At 35.6% G+C, this 26,197-nt stretch overlaps 1 protein-coding gene and 1 non-coding gene across 2 annotated transcripts in view; both read right to left on the reverse strand.

Annotated features, from left to right (window-relative positions):
- The window catches only part of LOC138699464 (phospholipid-transporting ATPase ABCA3-like), a 62,065-nt gene that overhangs the window by 7,464 nt on the left and 28,404 nt on the right, over window positions 1-26,197 (reverse strand). The window contains exons 13-23 of the mRNA XM_069825359.1: window positions 25,339-25,588; window positions 23,882-23,973; window positions 21,469-21,581; window positions 18,035-18,490; window positions 14,149-14,443; window positions 11,437-11,562; window positions 8,563-8,769; window positions 5,534-5,806; window positions 2,236-2,477; window positions 1,963-2,110; window positions 262-472 (exon numbers count right to left, since the gene is read on the reverse strand). Coding sequence (XP_069681460.1) covers window positions 262-472; window positions 1,963-2,110; window positions 2,236-2,477; window positions 5,534-5,806; window positions 8,563-8,769; window positions 11,437-11,562; window positions 14,149-14,443; window positions 18,035-18,490; window positions 21,469-21,581; window positions 23,882-23,973; window positions 25,339-25,588 — 2,413 coding nt within the window. The remainder of the gene's footprint in view (window positions 1-261; window positions 473-1,962; window positions 2,111-2,235; window positions 2,478-5,533; window positions 5,807-8,562; window positions 8,770-11,436; window positions 11,563-14,148; window positions 14,444-18,034; window positions 18,491-21,468; window positions 21,582-23,881; window positions 23,974-25,338; window positions 25,589-26,197) is intronic.
- TRNAN-AUU (transfer RNA asparagine (anticodon AUU)) lies at window positions 3,875-3,947 on the reverse strand. Its single transcript has one exon. It is a non-coding gene; the product is annotated as a tRNA-Asn (tRNA).

Here is a 26,197-nt window from a genome sequence, read left to right on the forward strand (position 1 = left end):
TATTTCTGCTGTTTAAGATGAAGGTGTGTGTTTAGAGACTATTGATACTAGCCTTAGTATAAATGGTGGAATCCGAGCAGTTAAAGAAAGATTTTCGTAAGAAATCCTAAAGGATCTGCATGTTGACTTGATAGCCAGAAGGCCTAATCCAAGACAGTCAATGATGATGATATGCCCCACTAAGATAACCCACTTTTGATGCGAAATAAAGCCCAAGCATGTTCCCCATTACATAATGAAACATATTAAACCGTGTCTTACCTGTGAGATGTGAGCACGATAGACTGGCCAGACTTCTGTATAGAAGTCAACACATTCCATAAATTCCGTCTGGCCACGGGGTCGACTCCGCTGGTTGGTTCATCCAAGAAAATGACTGAAGGGTCTCCTATCAGAGCCATGGCCGTGCTCAACTTTCGTTTGTTTCCTCCACTGTATGTACCACACCGTCTGTTCTCATATTCCGTAAGTCCTGTAAAGAGATGTCAAACAATTAATCAGTTTATGGAATATAAATGATTGAGTAGCCGAAAAGTCACACTCTTGTACAAGTACAGCACGAACTTAACCCGGGCTATGGTATGGATGATGATGATGATATGAGCCGTTCAGAGCAGAAGTGGTGTAAGTCAAAATTGGATAATGAGGTTTAAAGTAAATATTCTGTAAAATACAGCGCAAAGTAGCAATTAATATGTATTTCGTGCTATCCACTGACTACTAATACTTACTTACAAATGGCTTTTAAGGAACCCGAAGGTTCATTGCCGCCCTCACATAAGCCCGCCATCGGTCCCTATCCTGAGCAAGATTAATCCAGTCTCTATCATCATATCCCACCTCCCTCAAATCCATTTTAATATTATCCTCCCATCTACGTCTCGGCCTCCCCAAAGATCTTTTTCCCTCCGGTCTCCCAACTAACACTCTATATGCATTTCTGGATTCGCCCATACGTGCTACATGCCCTGCCCATCTCAAACGTCTGGATTTAATGTTCCTAATTATGTCAAGTGAAGAATACAATGCGTGCAGTTCTGCGTTGTGTAACTTTCTCCATTCTCCTGTAACTTCATCCCGCTTAGCCCCAAATATTTTCCTAAGCACCTTATTCTCAAACACCCTTAACCTATGTTCCTCTCTCAAAGTGAGAGTCCAAGTTTCACAACCATACAGAACAACCGGTAATATAACTGTTTTATAAATACTAACTTTCAGATTTTTTGACAGCAGACTGGATGATAAAAGCTTCTCAACCGAATAATAACACGCATTTCCCATATTTATTCTGCGTTTAATTTCCTCCCGAGTGTCATTTATATTTGTTACTGTTGCTCCAAGATATTTGAATTTTTCCATCCCTTCGAAGGATAAATCTCCAATTTTTATATTTCCATTTCGTACAACATTCTGGTCACGAGACATAATCATATACTTTGTCTTTTCGGGATTTACTGACTACTGACTACTAATAGCTTAAATAAATTGAATATTAATTGCTACTTTGTGCTATATTGTACAGAATGTTTACTTTAACCCTCATTCTGTAATTCAGTGGCTGACCACGATAACATCTTTGAAAAGTACTGGAGTGCAAGAGGTCAAATGACTTTATTGTCAAACGCCTGGCATTAGAAAACAACAAGAACAACTTTAACCCTCATTACTCATTTTTGACTTACACCACTTCTGCTCTCAATGGCTCATATGTGTATTAATGATATCGAAATGAGTCCGAAGTCCAACGCCGAAAGTTACCCAGCAATTGTGCTTCAATTGGTTGATGAAAAACCCTGGAAAAAACCACAATCAGATAATTTGTCCCAACCAGGATTTGAACCTGAGCTCGCTCATTTCACGGTCAGATGTGCTAACCATTACCCCACAGCAGTGGAATAGTCATTACTTAAAACAATCCTTACAAATATAAAATTCAAATAATGAATATGATTCGCCACTCACCCATCTTCCTAATCCACTTGTCAATTTCACTCTCAACTGCAACTGGAGAGACACCGCGGAGCTTGGCAAAGAGTCGCAGCATCTCACGGCCTGTCAGAGCCTCGTTGATAGCATCGAACTGCGGGCAGTATCCGATCTCGGACAGGAACTGAAAACCAAGACGTTCCTCGTTCTCATCGCATTCAGTTATAAGACAAACTAAAATTCTACGTCCATCTTTAAGTCTGAACTGAAAGATATGACGGGACTGCTGTTATAATGTATATTTCTTACCTTGTGCCTTTCACTTTTGAGTTTGTAATGGTTAATGCGTGCATCTCCCGAAGTGGGTATTTCATCTCCAGTCAGCATCCTGAATGTGGTTGTTTTTCCTGCTCCATTGACACCAAGCAAACCAAAGCATTCCCCGGAATACACACCAAAACTGACGCCCTTTACTGCTGTAAAATTTTTCTTAAATTTCTTCACCAAATTATGGACTAGCATGATATCATCACCATTCTCAAGTGTTCCAGCTGCAAATATAAGCACATACAAAGAATAATAATAATAATAATAATAATAATAATAATAATAATAATCAACCACCATAAAATTAGGTGGAGCAGAAGAAGATGTGAAAAGACATATTCGGCTAGCAAATGGAGCATTTGCACAGCTATATCCCATATGGCGGAATAACAACATCTCATTGAAGACAAAGCTCAGACTGTTTAACACAAATGTAAAATCAGTCCTCCTCTATGGTTGTGAAACATGGAAAATTACGGATGTAATAAATAAAAAGATACAGACGTTCGTCAACAGATGTCTGAGACGCATTCTAAATATAAGATGGCCGAAATAATAGCAAATAAAGAATTGTGGAGAAGAACTAACCAATCATAAATATGTTACCAAATAAAACAAAGAAAATGGAATTGGATAGGCCACACGCTGAGAAAGCCAGATGGAGCTATTGAGAAGACTGCAATTGATTGGAATCCACAAGGAGTAAGGAAGAGAGGACGGCCTAGTAAAACATGGAAATGATCAATAGAGGAGGAAGTAGAGAGATGTGGGAAAAGCTGGAAAGAGGTGAAACGGATGGCTGGCGACAGAGTACGCTGGAGGAACTTTACCACTGCCCTATGTTCCACCCAGGAAGAACAGGATATAAGAAGAAGAAGACCATAAAATTAAAATATCTAAAAGCAAAACAAAGATAATGGCATTTAAAGGGGAAGATCTAGTTAGAAGCAAAATAGTAATTGATAATGAAATTTTAGAGTAAGTAACTATTAGGGATGGTTATACAGGGCTTCCATTCCAAAATTTCCAAGTCTAAATTGCTAATTATTTCAATTGAATTTAATTTAAACAAAAAATACGCCAATTTAGTTATGGAGGGGTAAGTTCAAAACCAGTGTTAATTGCATTTTAGATTTCATCTCCTCAATAACCCCCATTCCTCTTTGAAATTTCAAACGGCATCTTTTATTTTGATAATTAATTTGAACGAGTATTCAATTGTCTATACATTCTCATTAGTTTTACAACTTTGTTTTCTATTGTCACTTGATTATTGTCAGTTGGTTGCAGTATAAAAACTCAATTTATTTTGGGTAATTTTCTAAATTTAATCAGTTACGTAAATGTATTAAATTGAATGTTCAAAATGTCCTCCATTGCTGGCTAGACAATAATACAGCCTATTTTGGAACTCCTCTACATAACACTGTCATAGTATCAAAACCATATATGAATAACGTAAATCAAAACTTCGGCTTTTATTATCCTTTATCTTATTTTAAATTTTTAAGGAATAGGTTTATAATACACACCCATAATACTCCTTAATATTCGTTTGTTTTACTACCTGAAATAACTTGTAATGAACAATAGTCTTTGTATAATTTCGAAGGAAAAATTGTTCCAGGGCCGGGTATCGAACCCAGGACCTTTGGTTAAATGTACCAACGCTCTACCAACTGAGCTACCCGGGAACACCGATCCAATTTTTTCCTCTATATCCACAAAGTGGGCTGACAACCGTCAAGCAACCAACATTGAGTGCACACTAACTCGGGTCGGGTAGTTCCCGGGTAGCTCAGTTGGTAGAGCGTTGGTACGTTTAACCAAAGGTCCCGGGCTCGATACCCGGCCACGGAACAATTTTTCCTTCGAAATTATTCAAATCAACTTTACAGGGAGTTATACTTGAAAGCTTGATTTGAATAATTTCAAGGAAAAATTGTTCCGGGGCCAGGTATCGAACCCAGGATCCTTCGCTTAGTGCGCGAACGCTCTTCCGACTGAGCTGCCCCAGGAACTATACACGACACCATCACAATTTTTCCTTGTATCCACACGACTCAAATGAGCTGACTAAACGCCAGAACTCAACTATGAGTGCACACAATACTGTGTGACTTAAATTGTGGCTTTCTGTTAACGTACCTCCAGTAACGAATGTATTATACAAATCTGGCTTTCAGGTAGTAGCTCCCTGTAAAGCAGGTTTGAATAATTTCTGTACTTGTACTAATTTTGTACTTGATTTGAATAGTCTTTGTAGTTTTATTCTCTTCAACTCTAATCAACAATATCCACCCTATTCAATATAACAAATAATCTTATATTTCAGGGGAAGGGCAGTCAGGCAGTCAGACATGTCAAAAACCACTTTTTGGTATGAAGGTGCTGAAAATGTGTATTTCTATGATAATTCGAAATAGATTTTTTGTAGCATTACAATAATTATTTTATGCTCGACCATGCCGAAATGTAGTAATTATACACCTGGTAGCAGACCTTTAATGCATGTCATTAAAGTACACCTACTCATTAAAGGTCAGGCCTTTCAGCCAATGACGACTCAGGTTACAACTGTTCAGCCAATGACAGGTCAGCTTTCTACCGTTATAAAACCGCAAGTATTGATTATTCTCGGATATGCAATCGAAAGAGAATTAGCGAAAAGTCACGGAGGCTGGAAATCCAATACTGTCACAGAAGGTTATGTTCTGTTACTATAATAATTAGCGTTAATTGTAAATAATATTCAAATAAATTCAATTTGTCATCTCGTTTTTCAATGTCTAATTTCATTTCAATGTTATTTCTGTAGGTTCTTATGGCCTAGCAAGGTCAATGTGAACATCTGTTCCTCGGAAAAAATCAATACTCGCGTCTGCGCACATCTCACAACATACGGAACATTGCTCCAGGTCAGATACAATAAAATTAATAATATCAAGTTAGAAATATGGTCGAGCATAAAAAGTCGTATGAAACTCGCCTATAATGGTAATTAAGAAGCTCGTATGAAAATTATGAAACTCACTTGTGCTCGTTTCATAAATATCCATACTCACTTCTTAATTACCTTCATTATAGGCTCGTTGCATAATGTACTACCGGTATTATTATACTGTTCAATAAGGAACTGTTCAATAAAGAAGTAAAAAGATAAATAACTGCTTACATTGTTACAAACCTTTAACATGCAATAGTATAAAAAAGAAGGTCATTCTATAACTTCATTTTCCTCTATTAGGCCATATGATATTAAAACTTAAAGTGTACAAACCTCTGAGTTTGTTATTGACTCGTTCAGTTTCCTTCAGCACATCTTCTTCTAGAAACTGCTCCTCAAATTCAGTTCCATAAGTTTTTTTCAGGAAAATATCATGAAGTTTCTCAAACACATTGTACTCTATCAGCATGACCACTCCAAAATAGAGCACGGCATTTATTCCCATATACAATAACTGCTCCCCAAGTCCATTTGGATTATCATCACTTGCAAATTCAAGGTAGGATCTATAAAATGCTGGGCAACGACCATCTTTGCAGTCAGGTTCTGAAAAGATTAAAGAAATTCTAGTCATGAGTTCTGCCATGCAGTTGAATTGCTTCGTTTAATAAAATTAGCTCCTATAAAAGTAACTGGTAATGCACCAGTAAAAGTAATATTATTTACATTATGTTGTTGTTTTCTAATGCCAGGCATTTGACAATAAAGTCATTTGACCTCTTGCACTCCAAAATTTTTCAAAGATATTGTCATGGTTAGCCACTGACGCACAGATTTTTAGATGTTCTGAATCCATTTCTTGATTTGCGTTGCACAATGGACAGTTAGGAGACTGATATATTCCAATTCTATGCAGATGCTTGGCCAAACAGTCATGGCCTGTTGTCAATCTAAATGCAGCTACAGACGATTTGCGTGGTAAATCGGGAATCAAGAGAGCGTATTGAAGGTTTAGAGTCCAATGCTAGTAGGTGCGGTATCATAATTTCTTCGGCGTATACTTACGTAATTTGTTGAGTAATTTTTATAATATTTTACTGGTAGCTTCCTCATTTTGTGTAAGAAATGAATACGCACAAAAACCATTTTTGTTAAAAGTGTGGCTTTGGACTATCTCATTCTCACCCTTTCAATTATATTGTGACAGTCGGGAGTCGATCGCGTCCCACAGAGGTCGGGGGCGCACGAGAAAACGAGCGATGCAGCAAAGAAGGTTGCGGCCGCTCGGGTCTGGAGGGAACAGACATAAGAGGGGGCACGAGGTGGTAGTGCGGACGTGACGAAGGGTGAGGGGGAAGTAAAGCAGCTGGTGACTGAGGGGAGAAATCCAGAGAAGTCTGGATAGGCGCCATCTTCTCGGCATCTGCAGATAGATCGCGAAATCGTAATTTCTCGAAACTATGGTTTAGTAATAAATACCGGACGCGAGGAGAAGAGAGTTGTCAGTTTTTGGAGCAAGCCAGTCAGTATAGCAATGAAGCCAGCTTCGAGACCGGAGTTCGACTTGTGTGTGTCCGTAACTGGGGGAGCGTCCTGGAGAGTGCGGCGAATCCAGAGTCTTTGGTTCGTTGTGAAGTGGACTGCAGTTGGGGGACCTGAGTTCGAAGTTCAGTGGACTGTCTCTGGAAGACTTGGGTTCGATATACTGTGAACTTGAGTGAATGAGCTAGAAGAACTAGCCAAGGCAAACGAACTGTGAACTGAGAACTGACAGTTCTGTTTTGTAAATAGTGAAGTTTCTTCTATTTCTTTTAATGCTGGATTTTTTTCCAATTCTTGTTTCACTCTTTGTTCAAAATCCAATTGCATTCTATTATCATACAAAATATGAATATAAGACCTTCAATAAGTTTATTCATGATAGTAGAAGAGAAACAATTCTGTATAGTGATGATTATATAGATGATGATATAAATATTAATCGATTTATTTTATTAGTTCTTTGTGAACAGTAGTTAATATTAACAGTTCATTGTTGTTCTCAATCATCATCATCATCCTTCACGAATTAGGCCTCTGTAGACCTGTTTCGGCCAAATCTAGCAGTCTTCTTAAAGATCTTCCTGGTCGACGATGTCCTCTAGGTTTATACTGCATCATAATTGTTCTCAATAATCCAAGTAAATTGTCATTGTCGTGTAGAGTGCAATAACGAATACTGTGTTACTGTGTGGAGTGGAAATCCCACTATTGACGGAAGTGTTTACATTCAAATGTAAACTTCATCTTACGATGTTGGATGACGTATATACGTCCGTTGATGTGACATATTAATGAATATTTAAATACTTATATAGTCACAATCATGCCTAGTATGAAAGAAAAATTTCACAAATTTCAAGCCTTTGGCGTGAAACGAACTCGATAGCTCAGTTGGTAGAGCGCCTGACCGGAGTACAGGAAGTCGCAGGTTCGAATCCCGCTGTGAAATTTTTCTTTCATACTAGGCATGATTGTGACTATATAAGTATTTAAATATTCATTGTTTATATTCAATTACAGAAAGTAATTATTGTTGTTTTAACTAGAAGTTACATTCTTGTTTGAAATTAAAGTTACAATATTATTATTTTCAGCTATCTTGTAAAATGCCAATATATGTATAGTTCATTTTGTAAGTCATTGTAATCTTTAATTTTTGTTATTATGCGCAGATTTAATATACTGTTACTGTCGTAATTTATAATTTTAAGATTTTATGTAGATTTAAGATTTTGACAATATTAGACACTTGTATGCAAGTCTACTGACAACTAATAAATGAATACTGAATACAACTCGCAGAAATAATGTACGGAAAATCACTATATATATATTTTTTTAATCCAATGCCACCAGGTTGTCTTTTCGACATTTCTTGTCTTCTCTCCTGGCCGTGGCTTAGCTGTAACTCACTTCTGAGGTTGGGGCGCCTGGAAGGCGGAGTTACACTACCCCGATGATGTGATAGGATGACTATATACAAACAGCAGACAATAGCCGAAAACTACTCTCTCAGTATAAATAATGCTCAAAACATGTACCTCCGTGAAATTCTCGAAATCGAATTATGCAGGAACACAGAAATTTCCGTTAAAACTTCCCTACTAAGAATAATTCAACATTAGACGCTTAAATCAACTAATCAGTCAAGTCTTCATGTTGATAAAGCTATTCGTTTTTATGATGAGAATTTTTTAAGTTTTCTGTAATATGTATTCTATGGCAGTATTACTATAGTCAGGCTGAAAGTGTTAATATTCCAATTTAAATGTACTTAAATATTTGCTCTTACAGGTAGAGATAAAAATGTTGGAACTCACTACAACAAGGATCATTTCCAAGTAGCTTGCAGTCCACTTTTGCAATTGTGCAAACGTTGTTTCTGAAGACCTGGTCGGAGAAACGCATGAAAGCAAATGTGACGCAGAAATGAGGAATAAACTCAAAGATGAACTTCAGTCCTTTTCCAACATTTTCATAGTCTTCAGCCATTAGCATGGCGTACACCACTATCGCAAAGATCATGCCTACAAAAGAAAAACAGTTGCATTGTAACATAAATGAAGATACACAGGAAAAACGAACAATGTCACAATTCCTTTAAGGGTGATGTCGTTACCTAATTCACTGTATTACTATAAACTTTAGTGTTATTTTTACCAAAAGTGGTAAAGGAGAATTAAAACCACTGATACAGTCATCATTTCCTTCATTTCAAGCAGAAACACCAATAAATTTTGCAGTAATATACTGAAACAGATCATTATGTCACCCTTAATGGAAATGTGACATTGTTCGTTTTTTCGGTGTACCCTTCAAATGGGAGTAACCATATAAATATGTTAATGAAGGGATCATGGAAAAATTACGGCCAATTTCAAGACATTATACTGTATCGTTGAAACGGAGCTTTTGGGCTAAGATGCCATGGTCTACTGGTGCAGATGTTACCAGACGTTTCGTCTACTACTGCGGCAGACATCTTCAGTGGTTAGGTATCCCCGGTCGAAGTCTTCTGCTCGGGATACCTGTAGCAACTGATAACCTGACTGGTTGCTTGTCCTTATTTATAGAGCCGGGGATTGGCCTTGGTGTCCCGTTGTCGCGGCGGTCCGCACCCATCGGATCTCTGAAGATGTCTGCCGCAGTAGTAGACGAAACGTCTGGTAACATCTGCACCAGTAGACCACGGCATCTTAGCCCGAAAGCTCCATTTCAACTAGACACCGGCCGTGAAAGCCTGCATGCTAAGATTATACTGTATCAGCATAAAGCTCAGTAAAAAATGAAATGGTTTAAATATTTCTATCTAAAAAGGAAATTGTTAACAAGCTTATGTCGAAACTTCCCCTCTAACTACGTACCGGTACATTGTTAGATCTCAATAGCAGACACACAGGATGAACCATAAGTGATGTCACTAATTTCAGAGGGTTATTCTTTGAGATATTTCAAACAAAAACGTTTAATACAATTTTTCTCGTTTCAGCTTCCTTTTTGAGATAAAAATTGTTTTATATGAAAAATTTCATAGCACATTTTGGGAAAGCCTTTGACTGAATTCCCAATATGCTTAGTCAATTTAAGAGAGTGGTGTATTATGATAATATATGATTGAAAGAATTTTAGTTTTGTCCTTTAAATGTGCAGAAATTTAATCCAAACAAACGTACCTAAAATTGTAAAATTCCTTTGTAGAATGAAAAGTTACATTTGTTGGATCATATTTCTACACATTTATTGGACAAAACTAAATTTCTTTCAGTCGTTTATTAGCTATCATAAAGGTACGGTCACGCGTCACTACTTTTGCAGCGATGCAGTACAAAAAACTGCGCAACTCTTGTACTGCGACGTGTGAACAACGGTGCAACCCCAAAAGTAGCGGCTGCCGAACCTGCTGCCCGCTACTTTTCCATGCTGCGCGCAGCTTAAAAGAAGCGACATGTGAACAGGGTTCTCAGGGTTGCAGCCGCAGCATTTTTGATATCGGTTTTGTTCAAACTTTTGATGCGGTTGCGACCAGTGTTGCCACCCAAATGTGCCAATGATACTTTTATTGTTTGGATGTATTTTAATGTTAGATGTGATGAAAATAAATTATTTGTAACAGTTATTAAATGCACAACACAGTCTGAGCATATTTGCTGATGATATAATTCACTTTTCTAATTTTCTGTAGCGTAGTTTCAAACAGGAGGGTTGCCAACATTGATTACGTGAATATGCTGTTGGTTATCATTTAAGTATATAGGCGTTTTTAAAAGCTTTATAGTAAAAATAATGCCAATTTCTGAATACTAGTTAGGACAGAAAAGCAAATAATAGATAAGGAAGCTTTCGCATGAGTTTCTTAATAATACGAACATAACCACAAAATGTATATTGAGAAATCAACACGGAGATGGAAACCTGCAGCATGACTGCGGCTGCAAAAGTAGCGCCTTGTGTGCGAACAGACTCACAACCTCCAGTTGCAACTTTTGCTGCACTCGGGTTGCGCAGCACGAAAAGTAGCGTGTAGCGTGCTACTTTTGGCTTACGTGTGAACACGACACGCAACTTTTGCAGCTGCAGTACAAAAGTTGCACAGCAAAAGTAGCGACGTGTGACCGTACCTTAATACACTTCTCTCTTAAATTGACTGAGCATATTGGGAATTCAATCAATGGCTTTCCTGATACATGCTATGAAATGTTTCATACAAAACAATTTTTATCTCAAAAAGGAAGCAAAAAGGAGCAAAATTGTATGAAAATTCTTTGTTTGAAATAACTCAAACAATCATATACCTACTTGGAGGATTTAATGAAAAATTGTTTTCAGGACATGGGAAAAGTGATTGAAGGAAAAAGAATAAAGTCCATAAGATTTGCTGATGATATGGCGTTGTTAGAAGAAGAGGAGATGTTACTAAGGGACATGCTACTGGAGCTAAATGACAGCTGTGAGCAGTATGGGATGAAGATAAATGCAAAGAAGAAGTAGACTATGATTATTGGAGATCGAGACGTAGATGGAAGGATAACATTAAAATGGATTTGAGGGAGGTGGGATATGACGCTAGGGACTGGATTAATCTTGCTCAGGATAGGGACCGACGAAGGGCTTATGTGAGGGCGGCAATGAACTTGTGAATTTTCTAAAAGCCATTTTTTTGTTTTGTATTATCACATAACACGTAAGTCACTTACCAAGCAACATATCCACCATACTGAGAATAGAATTTGCCCCTGCATTTGATTTTCTGAAATAGCTGAACAAATAGGAAAAGGGAATTCCAGATAATCCATACATCAGCACTATTAAGAAAAACACACCTGAAAAACAGAAGTGCATATTTAAAGGATTAATTCTAGAACACAAAATTATTAAAAAAAAAAAAAAAAAAGACAATTTTTATATGTAGTACCGGTACTATGAAAAGACAAAATATTGAAGTGTACAGACATAATGAATCATAATCAATTAAACTATTTAATCATTTAAGGGAAGCTGTACACCGAATTTTGACAAAAAAATAAATTTTTGTTTTTTTTTATTGTTTTTCTGTGGTTCAATATGTGTAAAATGATAATACGATTTTATTTGTTCTAATTGTCGCTCTTAACCCTACCTTCCGCAAAAATATTGTAGTAATTCTTAATGCAAAAAATATTACCAATGAAAATTTTTTTTGCCAACCACTCAATGGAATTTTAAATTTATTTAGCCGATTTTATACATAAAAATATGTTACATATGCCTCATTTTTCCTACATTTGTAGTTTTTATCACTTGTGAGAAAAGTGCTCCCAAAATTGAGAAATTTAACATTGCATGATTTGGAAACTTTGACATCATTTTTCGGCACTCTCTTATTTTTGTGACATTGGTGCACTTTTCTCAGAAAGTATTGTACCCAGAAGGCTGAAATTAATACACAATATCAATGTGATGGCATGTTGCACAGTAGATTAAAAAATTAAGATTATTTCTACCTTCAGCAAAAATAAAAAATAATTTGTAATAGTTCTTAATGCAAAATATGTTATCAATGAATTTTTTTTTGTCAACTACTCAGTGAAATTTTAAATTTATTTAGCCGGTTGTACACATAAAAGTATGTTACATATGCCCAATTTTTTTCTACATTTGTATCTTATATAACTTCTGAGAAAAGTGCACCTAAAATTGAGGAATTTAACATTGTAAGATATGGAAGTAGTCCCGCACCGTGGTCTAAGGCATCCTGCCTGGGACTTGCATTATGAAATGCGCGCTGGTTCGAGTTCTCATGGGAGAAGAAATTTTCCCATGAAATTTCGGCCAGTGTATGGGACTGGTGCCCACCCAGCATCGTGATGCACTTGGGGAGCTACGATAGGTAGTGAAATCCGGTTACGCAAACCAGCTATAATGGCTGGGGGGCTCATTGTGCTAACCACACGATACCTCCATTCTGCTTGGGTGATCGTCCACCTCTGCTTGGCATGTGGCCGTGAGGCCAGCAGCCGACTGGTCGGTCTTGGCCCTTCGTGGGCTGTAGCACCACGGATTATTATTATTATTATTATTATTATTATTATTATTATTATTATTATTATTATTATTATTATTATTATTATTATTATTATGCATCTGTAGTTTGGAACTCTATTACTAGTTCTGATACGGCAAAACTGGAAAATATTTGAAGGAAATTTATTTCATTATGTTCGTACAGATTCCTGCCTAATAACTCTGAGTATAATTATGATCAAAAATGGGAGCGCTTTAAATGTCGAAGCCTGTATGCCAGACGTCATGATCTCGATTACTTATTCTTATGCAAGGTTCTTAAAGGTGACATTAATTGTCAATCTTTCTTAAACAGTGTCAGCCTTCGTATTCCTATGAAGGACATGAGACATCACAAACTCTTCTATATTAGAAATTCTAAATCTTCCTCGCCGGTCTCCAGATGTATTAAACATGCTAACTTACATGTAGGCGATTTCGATCCATTCAATGTATAGAAGTATTAGAATATGGCAATGTCTTTGCTAATATTATTGCCATAATCCTTATACACAAATTGGTAGTACGAATCAACTCCTTTCCCTAATATTTTATAGTTTTAATTATTGTAATCTATGTTCTTTATTTTATTGTTAACACAAGTATTTAATTGTACCATAGTTGTTCATTTTAATGTATTAATTGTATCACTGTGCTGGACTTTTATTGGCCAATGGCTGTTGTCCAGCACATAAATATCAATAAATAAATTATTATTATTATTATTATTATTATTATTATTATTATTATTATTATTATTATTATTATTATTATTATCATCATCATATCCCTCACGTATTAGACCCTACAGGATCTGTTACGGTCTCATGCCAGCGCTTTCGTGGTCTCCCCAATTTCCTCTTTCCTCTTGGTACATAAGTAAGAATCTGTTTAGGCCATCTAGTGCGATCCATCCTTTCGACATGTTTTTTCCACTGAAGTCGATATTGTTGAACAAAATTAACTATAGGATCCATTTTGAGTTCCTGCAATATGTCCACATTTTTACAGTGTTCCAGCAAAGAGCATCCCGCTGTTCGTCTCATGAACCTCATTTCCGCTGTCGTCAGCCTTTGCTCATCAGCTTTTCTGATTGTCCATGCCTCGCTACCGTAAGTGAGGACCGGTCGAGCTAGTGTTTTATATTATTATTATTATTATTATTATTATTAGTATTATTATTAAGATATGGAAGTACAGTCTCCTCTTAATTTTAACTACTTCTAAATACAAGATTTTACGTGTCTGAGCTTTTTGTTCCAAATCCCCCCCCCACCTCATTCAATTTTAATTGTAATTATACCTCACTTTCGAAAAGCCCTGTATAATTGTGAATAGGTACTGTACAAATTGATCTTAAAACATACCCAATTCTTCATTCCTGGAGAAGGCATCATATGGATCAGCAAGGAAGACTGCTAACACCATGATGGATATTGCAACTAAGTAGTAGAAGCAGTCCCATATGAAACAAGTGAACCAGTATAAAAATGGAGAGACGCCGGTCATCAGCTGCACCTGCTTGGCTTTGGAGACTCTCTCTGTTATGGGAAATCTAATGAAGCCCCCTATTATGAAGAGCAGGCCATAAGGCAACAGAGTTCCCCATAAGGCCATAACAGTAATATTTGGTCCTCTCAGCAATGCATTTGATCCAGCTGTCTGCAACACAATATAACATATTTATCATATTATACGTCATTCTGCTTCATACAATAAGTAAGCCTACATTATAGTTAGATTTATTCATCGTTGGCTTATTCGGAAATAATAACAAAACTTTTTTTTGGTGATTATCATGAATCCTGTTCCAAGGTTGGGACATCCATAAAAGAGAAAAATAATAAATAGAGGTATGTATATAAAAAAAGTCGTATTTTGTCACTTGCTGTTTGCACAGCATGACAGTTTACACTACTGACGAACTCAGGTAGACCTACAAATAACAAATATCGAAAGGAAACAATAGAATAATTTGTGTAATTGATTAACTAGCGGACTTACTCGTGTTAATTCTGTAAGTCTGTGCGGCTTACAGCTGTTTCGGTGCTTCATCACACCATCCTCAGAGCCTACTAGATCTCGGTGTCATCTCGAACTTCTCTTCCTGTTGTGTGGGTGCGTTTGATTGTTGAAAAGTGGAGTCAAATAGTGTGTGTGTACTGATATTGATCTGTGTTGAGAATTTGATCGAGGTGTGTTTATATATTTCGTATTGTTCTAGTGTGTTAAGTTTTTGGTTCTTGGGTTGTATATGTAGGATTTCCATGTCCGCATTTATGTTATTGTATGTATGGTTAGCATTGGTTATGTGATCAGCATATGTAGATGTATTGTGTCCTCTGGTTATTGCTTTAATGTGTTCTTTGTAGCGTGTTTGGAATGATCTGCCTGTCTGTCCAATGTAGAACTGAGGATGGTGTGATGAAGCACCGAAAAAGGTATAAGCCGCACAGACTTACATAATTAACACGAGTAAGTCCGCTAGTTAATCAATTACTTATATTCAAGTGTTAAAAGTAGTGTACGCAAGATTCAAAATGGAGAATAATTTGATTACATGAAACTATCGAGTTGTCCACAAAGACAATTGAATCCTCCTTTCAAGGCATTGATTGACTGAATTCATTCATCTCAGTTTAAAAATATGGAAACCTAATGAAAACTGTAGACTACATTATTCAATACTTCCATTTTAATCCAAAGATAGTGTGCAAATGAATAAACATACGCTATTTGGAAATCCAATAGTGTGCAGTCAATTAATGCTCGTAGACTGCCTGTTATATATAATAGTTCATGCTGTACATGTATACAAAAATTGATATATACAGTGAACAATAAGTATGGAATATTGCTAATAACTTCTTAAATTTTAGTTTTACAAAATAAGTTTTATACAAAAGCTATTGGAGATAAACCATACAATGTGTTACCAGTGTACGAAGAAAGTTAGTTATTCAAACATAGAGAGTATGACAGAAAACTTTATACGGCACCCTATATTAAAATGTACATATTCCGAATCTCCATTAAATTTTACGTATGAATTGTAGAAATTTTACCCATTCACCCGTTTCATGTCTTTTAACTATATTAAACTTGTTTCGTGGACTTCAAACTTGAGGCAAATAAATATATAAAATCATGTTGAGTAGGCCATAAAAGTAAACAAAACACTATCACTAACCATACTTTATGACAGATGCTCAAAATGAAAATCATTCACAACCACCAAACAAAATCCCTGTCTATCACGGAAACAGTCCATTGTCTTTCTCACAGTTACATGACTGATTTTTTCCATTTCATATCTACAATGGACTGTTTTCGTAGTAGACTGGAACATTGTTTGGGTGTGAATGGTTCTCATTTTGAGCATCTGTTGTTAAGTTTGATTAGTGATAGTGTTTTGTTTAGTTTTATGGCCTACAGTTATTAGCAACATTACATACTTATTGTTCATCTTGTATATTATGTCAGTTTTAAGCTACTGTATTTATTATGAGGTTAATAACAAAACTGAATAAAAAATTAAATTAGGTATCCCTTCATTTCAGTTATATTACATCAGTTGAAACGATGTTGGGTATCTCGTACAGATGAGCATCTTTCAGCTCTATACACTGTGTACTTACTTACTGGCGTTAAAGGAACCCGCAGGTTCATTGCCGCCCTCACATAAGCCCGCCATTGGTCCCTATCCTGAACAAGATTAATTCATTCTCTATCACCATATCCCACCTCCCTCAAATCCATTTTAATATTATCTTCCCATCTACGTCTCGGCCTCCCCAAAGGTCTTTTTCCCTCCGGCCTCCCAACTAACACTCTATATGCATTTCTGGATTCGCCCGTACGTGCTACATGCCCTGCCCATCTCAAACGTCTGGATTTAATGCTCCTAATTATGTCAGGTGAAGAATACAATGCGTGCAGTTCTGCGTTGTGTAACTTTCTCCATTCTCCTGTAACTTCATCCCTCTTAGCCCCAAATATTTTCCTGAGAACCTTATTCTCAAACACCCTTAACCTATGTTCTTCTCTCAAAGTGAGAGTCCAAGTTTCACAACCATAAAGAACAACCGGTAATATAACTGTTTTATAAATTCTAACTTTCAGATTTTTTGACAGCAGACTGGATGATAAAAGCTTCTCAACGGAATAATAACAGGCATTTCCCATATTTATTCTGTGTTTAATTTCCTCCCGAGTATCATTTATATTTGTTATTGTTGCTCCAAGATATTTGAACTTATCCACCTCTTCAAAAGATAAATTTCCAATTTTTATATTTCCATTTCGTACAATATTCTCGTCATGAGACATAATCATATACTTTGTCTTTTCAGGATTTACTTCCAAACCTATCTCTTTACTTGCTTCAAGTAAAATCCCCATGTTTTCCCTGATCGTTTGTGGATTTTCTCCTAACATATTCACGTCATCCGCATAGACAAGCAGCTGATGTAACCCGTTCAATTCCAAACCCTGCCTGTTATCCTGGACTTTCCTAATGGCATAGTCTAGAGCAAAGTTAAAAAGTAAAGGTGATAGTGCATCTCCTTGCTTTAGCCCACAGTGAATTGTAAACGCATCTGACAGAAACTGACCTATACGAACTCTGTTGTACATTTCACTGAGACACATTTTAATTAATCGAACTAGTTTCTTGGGAATACCAAATTCAATAAGAATATCATATAAAACTTCTCTCTTAACCGAGTCATATGCCGTTTTGAAATCTATGAATAACTGATGTACTGTACCCTTATATTCTCATTTTTTCTCCATTATCTGTCGAAGACAAAATATCTGATCAATAGTTGACCTATTACGCCTAAAACCATACTGATGATCCCCAATAATTTCATCTACATATGGAGTTAATCTTCTTAAAATTTTTCAAATTTTCTATCGCAATTTCGACTTCAGAAAGCGTGGTTTCAAGTATAAATGGTTCAGCAGTTTGTACTTCATTTTCGTCCCGATCATTTCTATTTGGCCTATGTATACTTAGTAGTTGCCCAAAATAGTTTTTCCATCTGTTCAGGATTGAATGAGTTATACACTGTGTACTGGAATTAATAATTATAAGGCACTGTAATGTCCTCATAGTATTGTCTTTTTTGCCACTCTCAGAGGAGGGAAAGAAAATATAGTCTGAAATCATCACCCAATGCTACAGCTCTACTACTGCTACACTTCAAACTTTACAGATATCTCAATTCTGTCAGTTGTAAGAAATCTTACCTCTTTATTCTCGAAAGGATGATTGGTAACTGTAATGGATTTTCCCGGAGCAAGAGCGCTAAGTACAGCATTGGACAGCATATTGATAGAAGTTGGAGCACCATGATAAGCAGCGGAGGAATGTAATGCATTCAGCACAGGTGCTATTGCGTTTGAAGTGAATTCTGCTGCGATTATGTATTTGGAACGGTAGCTGGCAAGGTCAGCATTTCCACGCTGCATGAGAGCTTCTGTGATATTGTTCCCAGTTCCGGTAACGTCATTCGCATTGGAACCAGCTTCTTTAACGAGCTCCACATATTTGTCACTCCAATCTTTGTGATCACCATTTGACGTGTATAACACTTCACTGGCACCATAATCTTTCAACGAGAAAGTGAGGGCAGGTTCTGATTCGTCTACACTGTCATCACTGAGAACTAATGTAAGGACAACCAACACAATGGCGACCAAAGTCTGTAAAAAAAAAAAAACACAAACACATACTTTATAATGTAATCATGTTTCTGGATATGCTGGTTCTGAAAGTAAATGAGAAGGCATGACAAACCAATACGCTCTCATTGTGTAGTATTGCTTCAACTTTATGAATATCAATGGCTAAGGAGTGATATCTCGTATCTATAAAAATGTTCATTTAGTTTAACTACATTATTATGTTAACAAAATTGGACAGTTAACTGATATTTTGTTCTCGAGTAGAAGATCATGCAAAGCAGAAACATATTTCAAAATAATTTGAAGGGAAAAATTGTTCCGGGGCCGGGTATCGATCCCAGGACCTCTGGTTGAACGTACCAGCGCTCTACCAACTGAGCTACCCGAGAACTCCACCTGACACCGTCTCAACTTTTCCCTTTATATCCACACAACTCGCGTGGGCTGACGAAATGCGAGAGACCCACATCGAGTGCACACACTCTCTGTGTGACTTGGAATTGTGGTTTTCTGTTAACGTACACAGTGACGTATATATTATGCAAATCTAGTCTTTCAGGTAAAGCTCCCTGTAAAGCAGATTTGAATAACTTCAAGGGAAAAATTGTTCCGGGGCCGGGTATCGATCAAATGAAATTATTCAAATCTGCTTTACAGGGAGCTTTACCTGAAAGACTAGATTTGCATAATATTTAAAAATGTTCTCTATTTTCAGAAAAATTATTTTTTTTTTAACTTTTCTTTTATTTACCTGTAAATTTACAGATACGAGGTATCACTTCCTAGTAATCCATATCAGATTTATATTACTTGGATGAATGAATAATACTCAACACATATTTGCCTATCTTGTTCCACAAGTAACTCCATCAATATTAATATCATTTATAATATGTTTTGAAATAATTAGGAACATAATTTGACACACACAGTTATTTCGCGTTCAGAAATATATTTTTTACTGATGTTACAAACAAAATAATTGACTTTGTCAGACAAATTTCTATGATGCAGATGCACATAATACCATACCACATAACTAACTTTTCTTATTTAATTAATGTGTTAGCGCAATTGAAAAATGTTTAAATAAATAGCCAAACATTGGCTGCGTTCAGCCAGGACAGCGCTAATTCAGCTATTCATTTTTGCTGAGTTCCAGCAGCTGTGAGGTCCTGAACGACCATTGCAAAATATCCGCTGTGTTTACAAAGAAACACGCTGCTATTGTTCCTTCTACTCCGGAATATATGATACCATTGGCTGCGTTCAGCCGGGACGCGCTAATTCAGCTATTCATTTTTGCTGAGTTCCAGCAGCTGTGAGGTCCTGAACGACCATTGCAAAATATCCGCTGTGTTTACAAAGAAACACGCTGCTATTGTTCCCTCTACTCTGGAATATATGATACCATTGGCTGCGTTCAGCCGGGACGCGCTAATTCAGCTATTCATTTTTGCTGAGTTCCAGCAGCTGTGAGGTCCTGAACGACCATTGCAAAATATCCGCTGTGTTTACAAAGAAACACGCTGCTATTGTTCCCTCTACTCCGGAATATATGATACCATTGGCTGCGTTCAGCCGGGACAGTGCTAATTCAGCTATTCATTTTTGCTGAGTTCCAGCAGCTGTGAGGTCCTGAACGACCATTGCAAAATATCCGCTGTGTTTACAAAGAAACACGCTGCTATTGTTCCCTCTACTCCGGAATATATGATACCATTGGCTGCGTTCAGCCGGGACAGCGCTAATTCAGCTATTCAATTTTGCTGAGTTCCAGCAGCTGTGAGGTCCTGAACGACCATTGCAAAATATCCACTGTGTTTACAAAGAAACACGCTGCTATTGTTCCCTCTACTCCGGAATATATGATACCATTGGTTGTTGCCTACCCCCTCCACTTTCGCTGGCTAGCAGCAGCCTTGCAGGGAAAAAAATTTTGCTACAAAAATGGCGCCTGCTATTTCAGCGCTGTCGGCCAGCAAGCCGTTCAGTGCTGTCGCTACTTCAGCGCTACCTCAGCGCTGTCCCGGCTGAACGCAGCTATTGATAGTAAAACATATTGATAGTATCATTGAATCGAAGATAATTTATAATATAGAAATATGGGAAAATGGTTTATTCCGATTATATATTAATAGAATAAAAGTCAAATTTTGTAAAATAAAAAAAATATTTAGGAGTTACTTGGAATTTATCAAACATAGGGCTATTTATGAAATGGGTATGGATAGTAACATGGGGACTATTTTAGTGAAAATGGTAGTTGACATTATATTACAGAGAAATGGGACAATAATGTTGAAAAAAAATGCATACAAATGTACTTCATCTTACAATGTTTGGTGACTTATACGCGTCCGTTGATGTCACATATTAACGAATTTAAATGTTATTATAGTCACAATCATGCCATGGTATGAAAGAAAAATTTCACAACCTCGAGCGGGAATCGAACCTGCGACTTCCTGTTCTCCGGTCAGGTGCTCTACCATTGAGCTATCGAGTTCGTCTCACGCCATGCCAAACATCGTAAGATGAAGATTACATTTGTAAAGTTTCTTTCAACCCATAAGCAGTGCTGACTAGATCAGACGCTATGGACAGTACTCTATAACAGAGTCGCCAGTATGAAAGGATGATTCCGAGCGTTTGGCGTGAGACGAACTCGATAGCTCAGTGGTAGAGCGCCTGACCGGAGAACAGGAAGTCGCAGGTTCGATTCCCGCTCGAGGTTGTGAAATTTTTCTTTCATACCATGGCATGATTGTGACTATAATAACATTTAAATTCAAAAATGCATACAATTTTTGTGCTCGACAAAATGAATTCCAATTGGCTAAAAGATTTAGAATATAATGTTAATAGATTAGGTCTAAATTGGGTATAGCAAAAAATTAAGGAAATGAAAATAACTTTAGCATGCATGCAATATGATATATAAGGGGAGCAATGAGATAGCTACACAAGAACATTACAGAGACATAAATTCTTACCAGCAGTGTGGAAGCCACCCAATTCCTGTAGTTATGAATAATTCGCTTTGTGAACAAAGCTGATATTTGTTGCCTCAATAGAACTGATCCTGTACTCTTCTTGAATACCAGAGCTGAAACATAATGCACATTTCTCTAAGATTATTAGACAGCTGGTGGTGAATTATGATCAATTATTTTAATTCATTTAAAATATTATTAGTTTAATAGCCTACATTAATTGATATTCTACTTTACATTCACTACTATATCTCTAATAAAAAAAGGTAAAGGTATCCCCGTAACATGCCATGAAGGCACTTGGGAGGCATGGAGGTAGAGCCCCATGATTTCCATGACCTCGGCATTAGAATGAGATGGTGTGGTCGGCACCACGCTCTGGCCGCCTTTTACCTCCGGGAAAGACCAGGTACTCTCTAATATTACAGGTAGCTGATCTGTCTATGTTAACACATCAAATGAATAAATGATTTCTTTCAACTGCTAGCAAACGAAGAATTAGCCTTCAAGGAATTGTGTACCGGTATTTTTAAGATGAATAAAGTAAATATTTCTCCGTTTCATATAGACATATATATAGTCCCTATATTGAGCAAGATTAATCCATACTCTACCATCATATTCCACCTGCCTCAAATCCATTTTTATGTTATGGGAATATAATGCATTTCACATTCCATTTAATAAAGAGTTGAGTGTAAATCACTAAATGTTATTGAGTTGATATTATATAATAAATTGCCTGAAGATATTAAGAATATAAATAAGGTTTCTCATTTTAAAACTAAACTAAAAAAGTTTTTAACTGAAAAAGGTTTCTATTCCGTTGATGAATATTTCAACTAAATTAATAACTATTGACTTTTCCTATGCAATGTATTTTGTCAATTGGAATAATGAAAAGTAAGTACATGTAAGTAAGTAAGTAGCAGTAAATATCAAAACGAAAAAATGTAATTTAAATACAAATATTACAGACAAGATTTTAGTGGGTAAGCATTAATGTTTGGCAAATAAAGAAAGTGATATGCCTTTCAGAGAATTTTTATTGTGAAACATTTAGTGAAAAAGAAAGATTACAAGAAAGTGAAGCAACGTTTTAGATAAAACTATCTGGAGTTTCTTCATAATCGTACGTCTATAAACTTATTCATAAGTGGAGATCTATAGGATTTGTACGTAATAAAAAAAGATAAGATAAGATAGGATATTTATTAGCCTAAAGAATTACAATGAATTCATGGCATCATCAGAAAGAATATTGTAAACAAAAACTTACGGATGAAAGGGTTAATGACATCTGAACAGTTCTTTATCCGAAGGTGAGAGAAATGTTTGGAAGAGGAGGGTAGGCCTAATATCATGCTTCAATTTTTTATTATTTATTTATTTCCTATATCCCTTTTTATTTTGAATTTTATTTTTTTTTTATTCAGCTTCCTCCAAGTGAAGGCTGCCTAGAAGACAAAGCTTACCAAAAAATTGTTGTTTTTTGAGTAAATGGTAGGTACACAATTATAATGAAATTATTGATTTAATAAAAATTTCGATTCATTCATTTAATAAAATATTCTATATATTATATGGAATAAGCACCTGTAAAATAGAACAGCTTACGGCAAACTCCACTTTTCGTTGGATCTCCCTGTGAAATAGGCTGCTCCAAAGAAATTATGTGAACCTATTATTCTATCTACGAGCAATAAATTTATGCGATTATAGCCAATGTAAGTGATAACTAACAACCCTTGTGGTTCAGTGCTGTTAGTTTATTACATATACCCGCATCAATTAGGAATATAATTTATTTATTTATTTATTTATTTATTTATTTATTTATTTATTTAATAGATTTATTTCTCCTTGCAGAGTTAAGGCCATAAAGCCATCTCTTCCACTCAACCAGTATAAGAAAAATAGCAAATATGAAAATGACAGAAATACAGGAATATACAATTAATAATAATAATAATAATAATAATAATAATAATAATAATAATAATAATAATAATAATAAGAAGAAGAAGAAGAAGAAGAAGAAGAAGAAGAAGAGCAAAATGAAGGCAAGTTTAGTTACATGTAATTCTAAGAATCAAACAATTACAGCAATGTGAATCGAAGTAATTGTTAAAATAATAGAAAAAAATATATACATTAAAAATAAATATCATATATTAGAAAAATTATATTTTAGGAAAGATCACAATCTAAGCAGTCTATCTGACAACCAGCTTTAAAAAGTAGTCAATGTCTGACAGCCCCTTAAGATATGAGGTAACAAGTTCCAGTGACAAGCTATTGAAACGGTGAATGATGAAGAGTATCATGAAGTGTTATGATGAGGTATACTCAATATGCCAGTGAGTATTAGAGTGAAGAGTATTAGAATAATTCTGTGGTGTATTTGAAGTACCTTCAGTATTATAAATGAATTTTGAGACTTCTTCATTAATTATTTCTCCGTTAATATGGTTGCCATTCGCTTCTTCAGCTTCTTTTCCTACTCTGAAATACAGAAAATGAGATTTTTAATTTAACAATTAAAATATACGTACAAAATTTTAATATTGCTTTTTTAAACAAAAATAGACTTGAAGTAAATCAGGATTTGTTTGTTTTTAATTGTGTTTTTGCTGAAATAATTTGTTTAAGAATCAAAGTCCAGATTCGTTACTTTACCAGTTCTTTTTTAATAGATGTTTGTAGATGGCGGGGACATGTATGTACCAACAGCTTCAACATATTATATTATGATTCATTTTACTAGAAAGTTTGAAAATGACACATCCATATTTACATCAAGTTTTCAAATAGCAATATTCTACAAAATTATTTGATTCTAGTTTTCTGTCATTTCTGGCACAAACTTTTAAAGAAAACAGGTAAAGTTGGTCACTGATGAACTCAAAGTTATTTAAATTAAATAAATAATGACATCATTGTGTTAATATTTTAAATTATTGTGTTATTTTACCTAGATTAGGATTCAGAAGAATTAAGAAGATGATGGAAATAACATCGAAACTAGTCAATCATGTAACATAACACAATAACATAAAATGTTAACAAAGTGAAGTTGTTATTCACTTTATTTTAATATAATTTAATAGTTGATCAGTGATTATATAAATGTTAAAAGTGTGTATTCAAGAATGAAGAATAAAGTTGGTCTTGAAATAAAACAATGTAAAATCCAAAATACTAACACATTCACGCACCCAAGGGCCCCCACAGGGGGTAGCCAGTGGTAGCAATGTGTTCGATACATGTTTTCTCAAATCCTTGGCAAACAATTGAACAAAAGTGAGTGCTTTAAACTATGAATTCGTGCGCAAGGTAATTTAGATTTCAGAACTGGCTATTTTTCATGTTCATTTTTCTCTCTCCTCGTCCATCCATTTACTCTCATTTTAATTGAAGAAATAAGAAATTGAGTAATGCAAAGCAAGTAAAATATTTCTTCTCTGTTCCAAATCCGTTCACAGACACACTAAATTAAGTTGTGTAAAACTATTAGTATTATGCGACCAATATTACTCTAGGGCAGTAAAATTTGGGTTGTGACTATAGAATCAAAAAATAAAGTCAACTGTTTTGAAAGGAAAATTTTAAGAAGAATGCTTGGGTCCATTAATGATAATGGAACTTGGAGATGACATACAAGAGAGAAATATTTGCCATATATAAAAAACCTGAGCTGGCCATAGTAATTAAATTAAGAAGATTACAATGAGTTGGGCATGTGTACATAAAGGATCATGAAGAAATGCCCAAGAAAATAATGCTATTTGGCAAAAACCAGTAGGTACCATTTTTGTTAGTATTTAGTAGGTTGTACATCTTACTGACTTCAAACTGTTCATGTCTTACCTCAGAAACACTTCCTCCAGGGTAGTGATGGAGACTCCAATGCTTGAAATACCCAGTCTTTGTTTGTCCCTTTCCAAGACATCGAACAAGTCTGGATAGTTATGAGTCTGTTCAGCCGGCAGCATGTAGCTTAGAACTGTTCCCATGTCTGTTTTAACTTTAGCATCGGAAATTATTTGCTGCACAGTCTCTGTTACTCTAGGAACATGACATCCTTCGTCTTTCAGCAGATTCAACTGATAGCCCGTACCTAAATAATTTAACGAGACCAGTTTTAAAACAACGAAAAAATATTTTTTAATACAAGCTATGACCTATGTAACATAAATATGTTATTTTTGAACTATTATTGAATGAAATTTCAAATACATACACCAAAAGTAGTAAAAGGTTATGTATGTAGGTTCTGTCATATGAGTTAAAAGGGATTTTTTACACTTTTGTTAGATTTGATAATTACAAGTTCACACAAAAATTATGTAAACTATATTTCAGATAGCACCATCCGATATTGAAAGGCTAAGATATTATTACTTTTAAATATGCACAGTGTACTTATTAACTGCAGACGGAAATAACATAAAATCTAAACCGTACATAAGACAAGATTCATCCCGTATTTCGTCAAAGCTGCTACCAACTAAGCAGCAATCTGTTTTACTTATTGGTAAAAAGACAAGTGAACATATTATGAAAAAAACTGATGTTATATAGGATGTCTCTAAATTAGATCGATAAACTTTCGGATCTGATAGATAACATTTTAAAAATAATCTTTTATTAAAGAGCAAATGGGTAGCAGTGTATTAGGTTGAGACTGCTAATTTAGCATTACAGTAAGAGTTTTTCCTTTACTTTT

The sequence above is a fragment of the Periplaneta americana genome, chromosome 5 (assembly GCF_040183065.1).
Source record: "Periplaneta americana isolate PAMFEO1 chromosome 5, P.americana_PAMFEO1_priV1, whole genome shotgun sequence".
Classification (NCBI taxonomy): Eukaryota; Metazoa; Arthropoda; class Insecta; order Blattodea; family Blattidae; genus Periplaneta; species Periplaneta americana.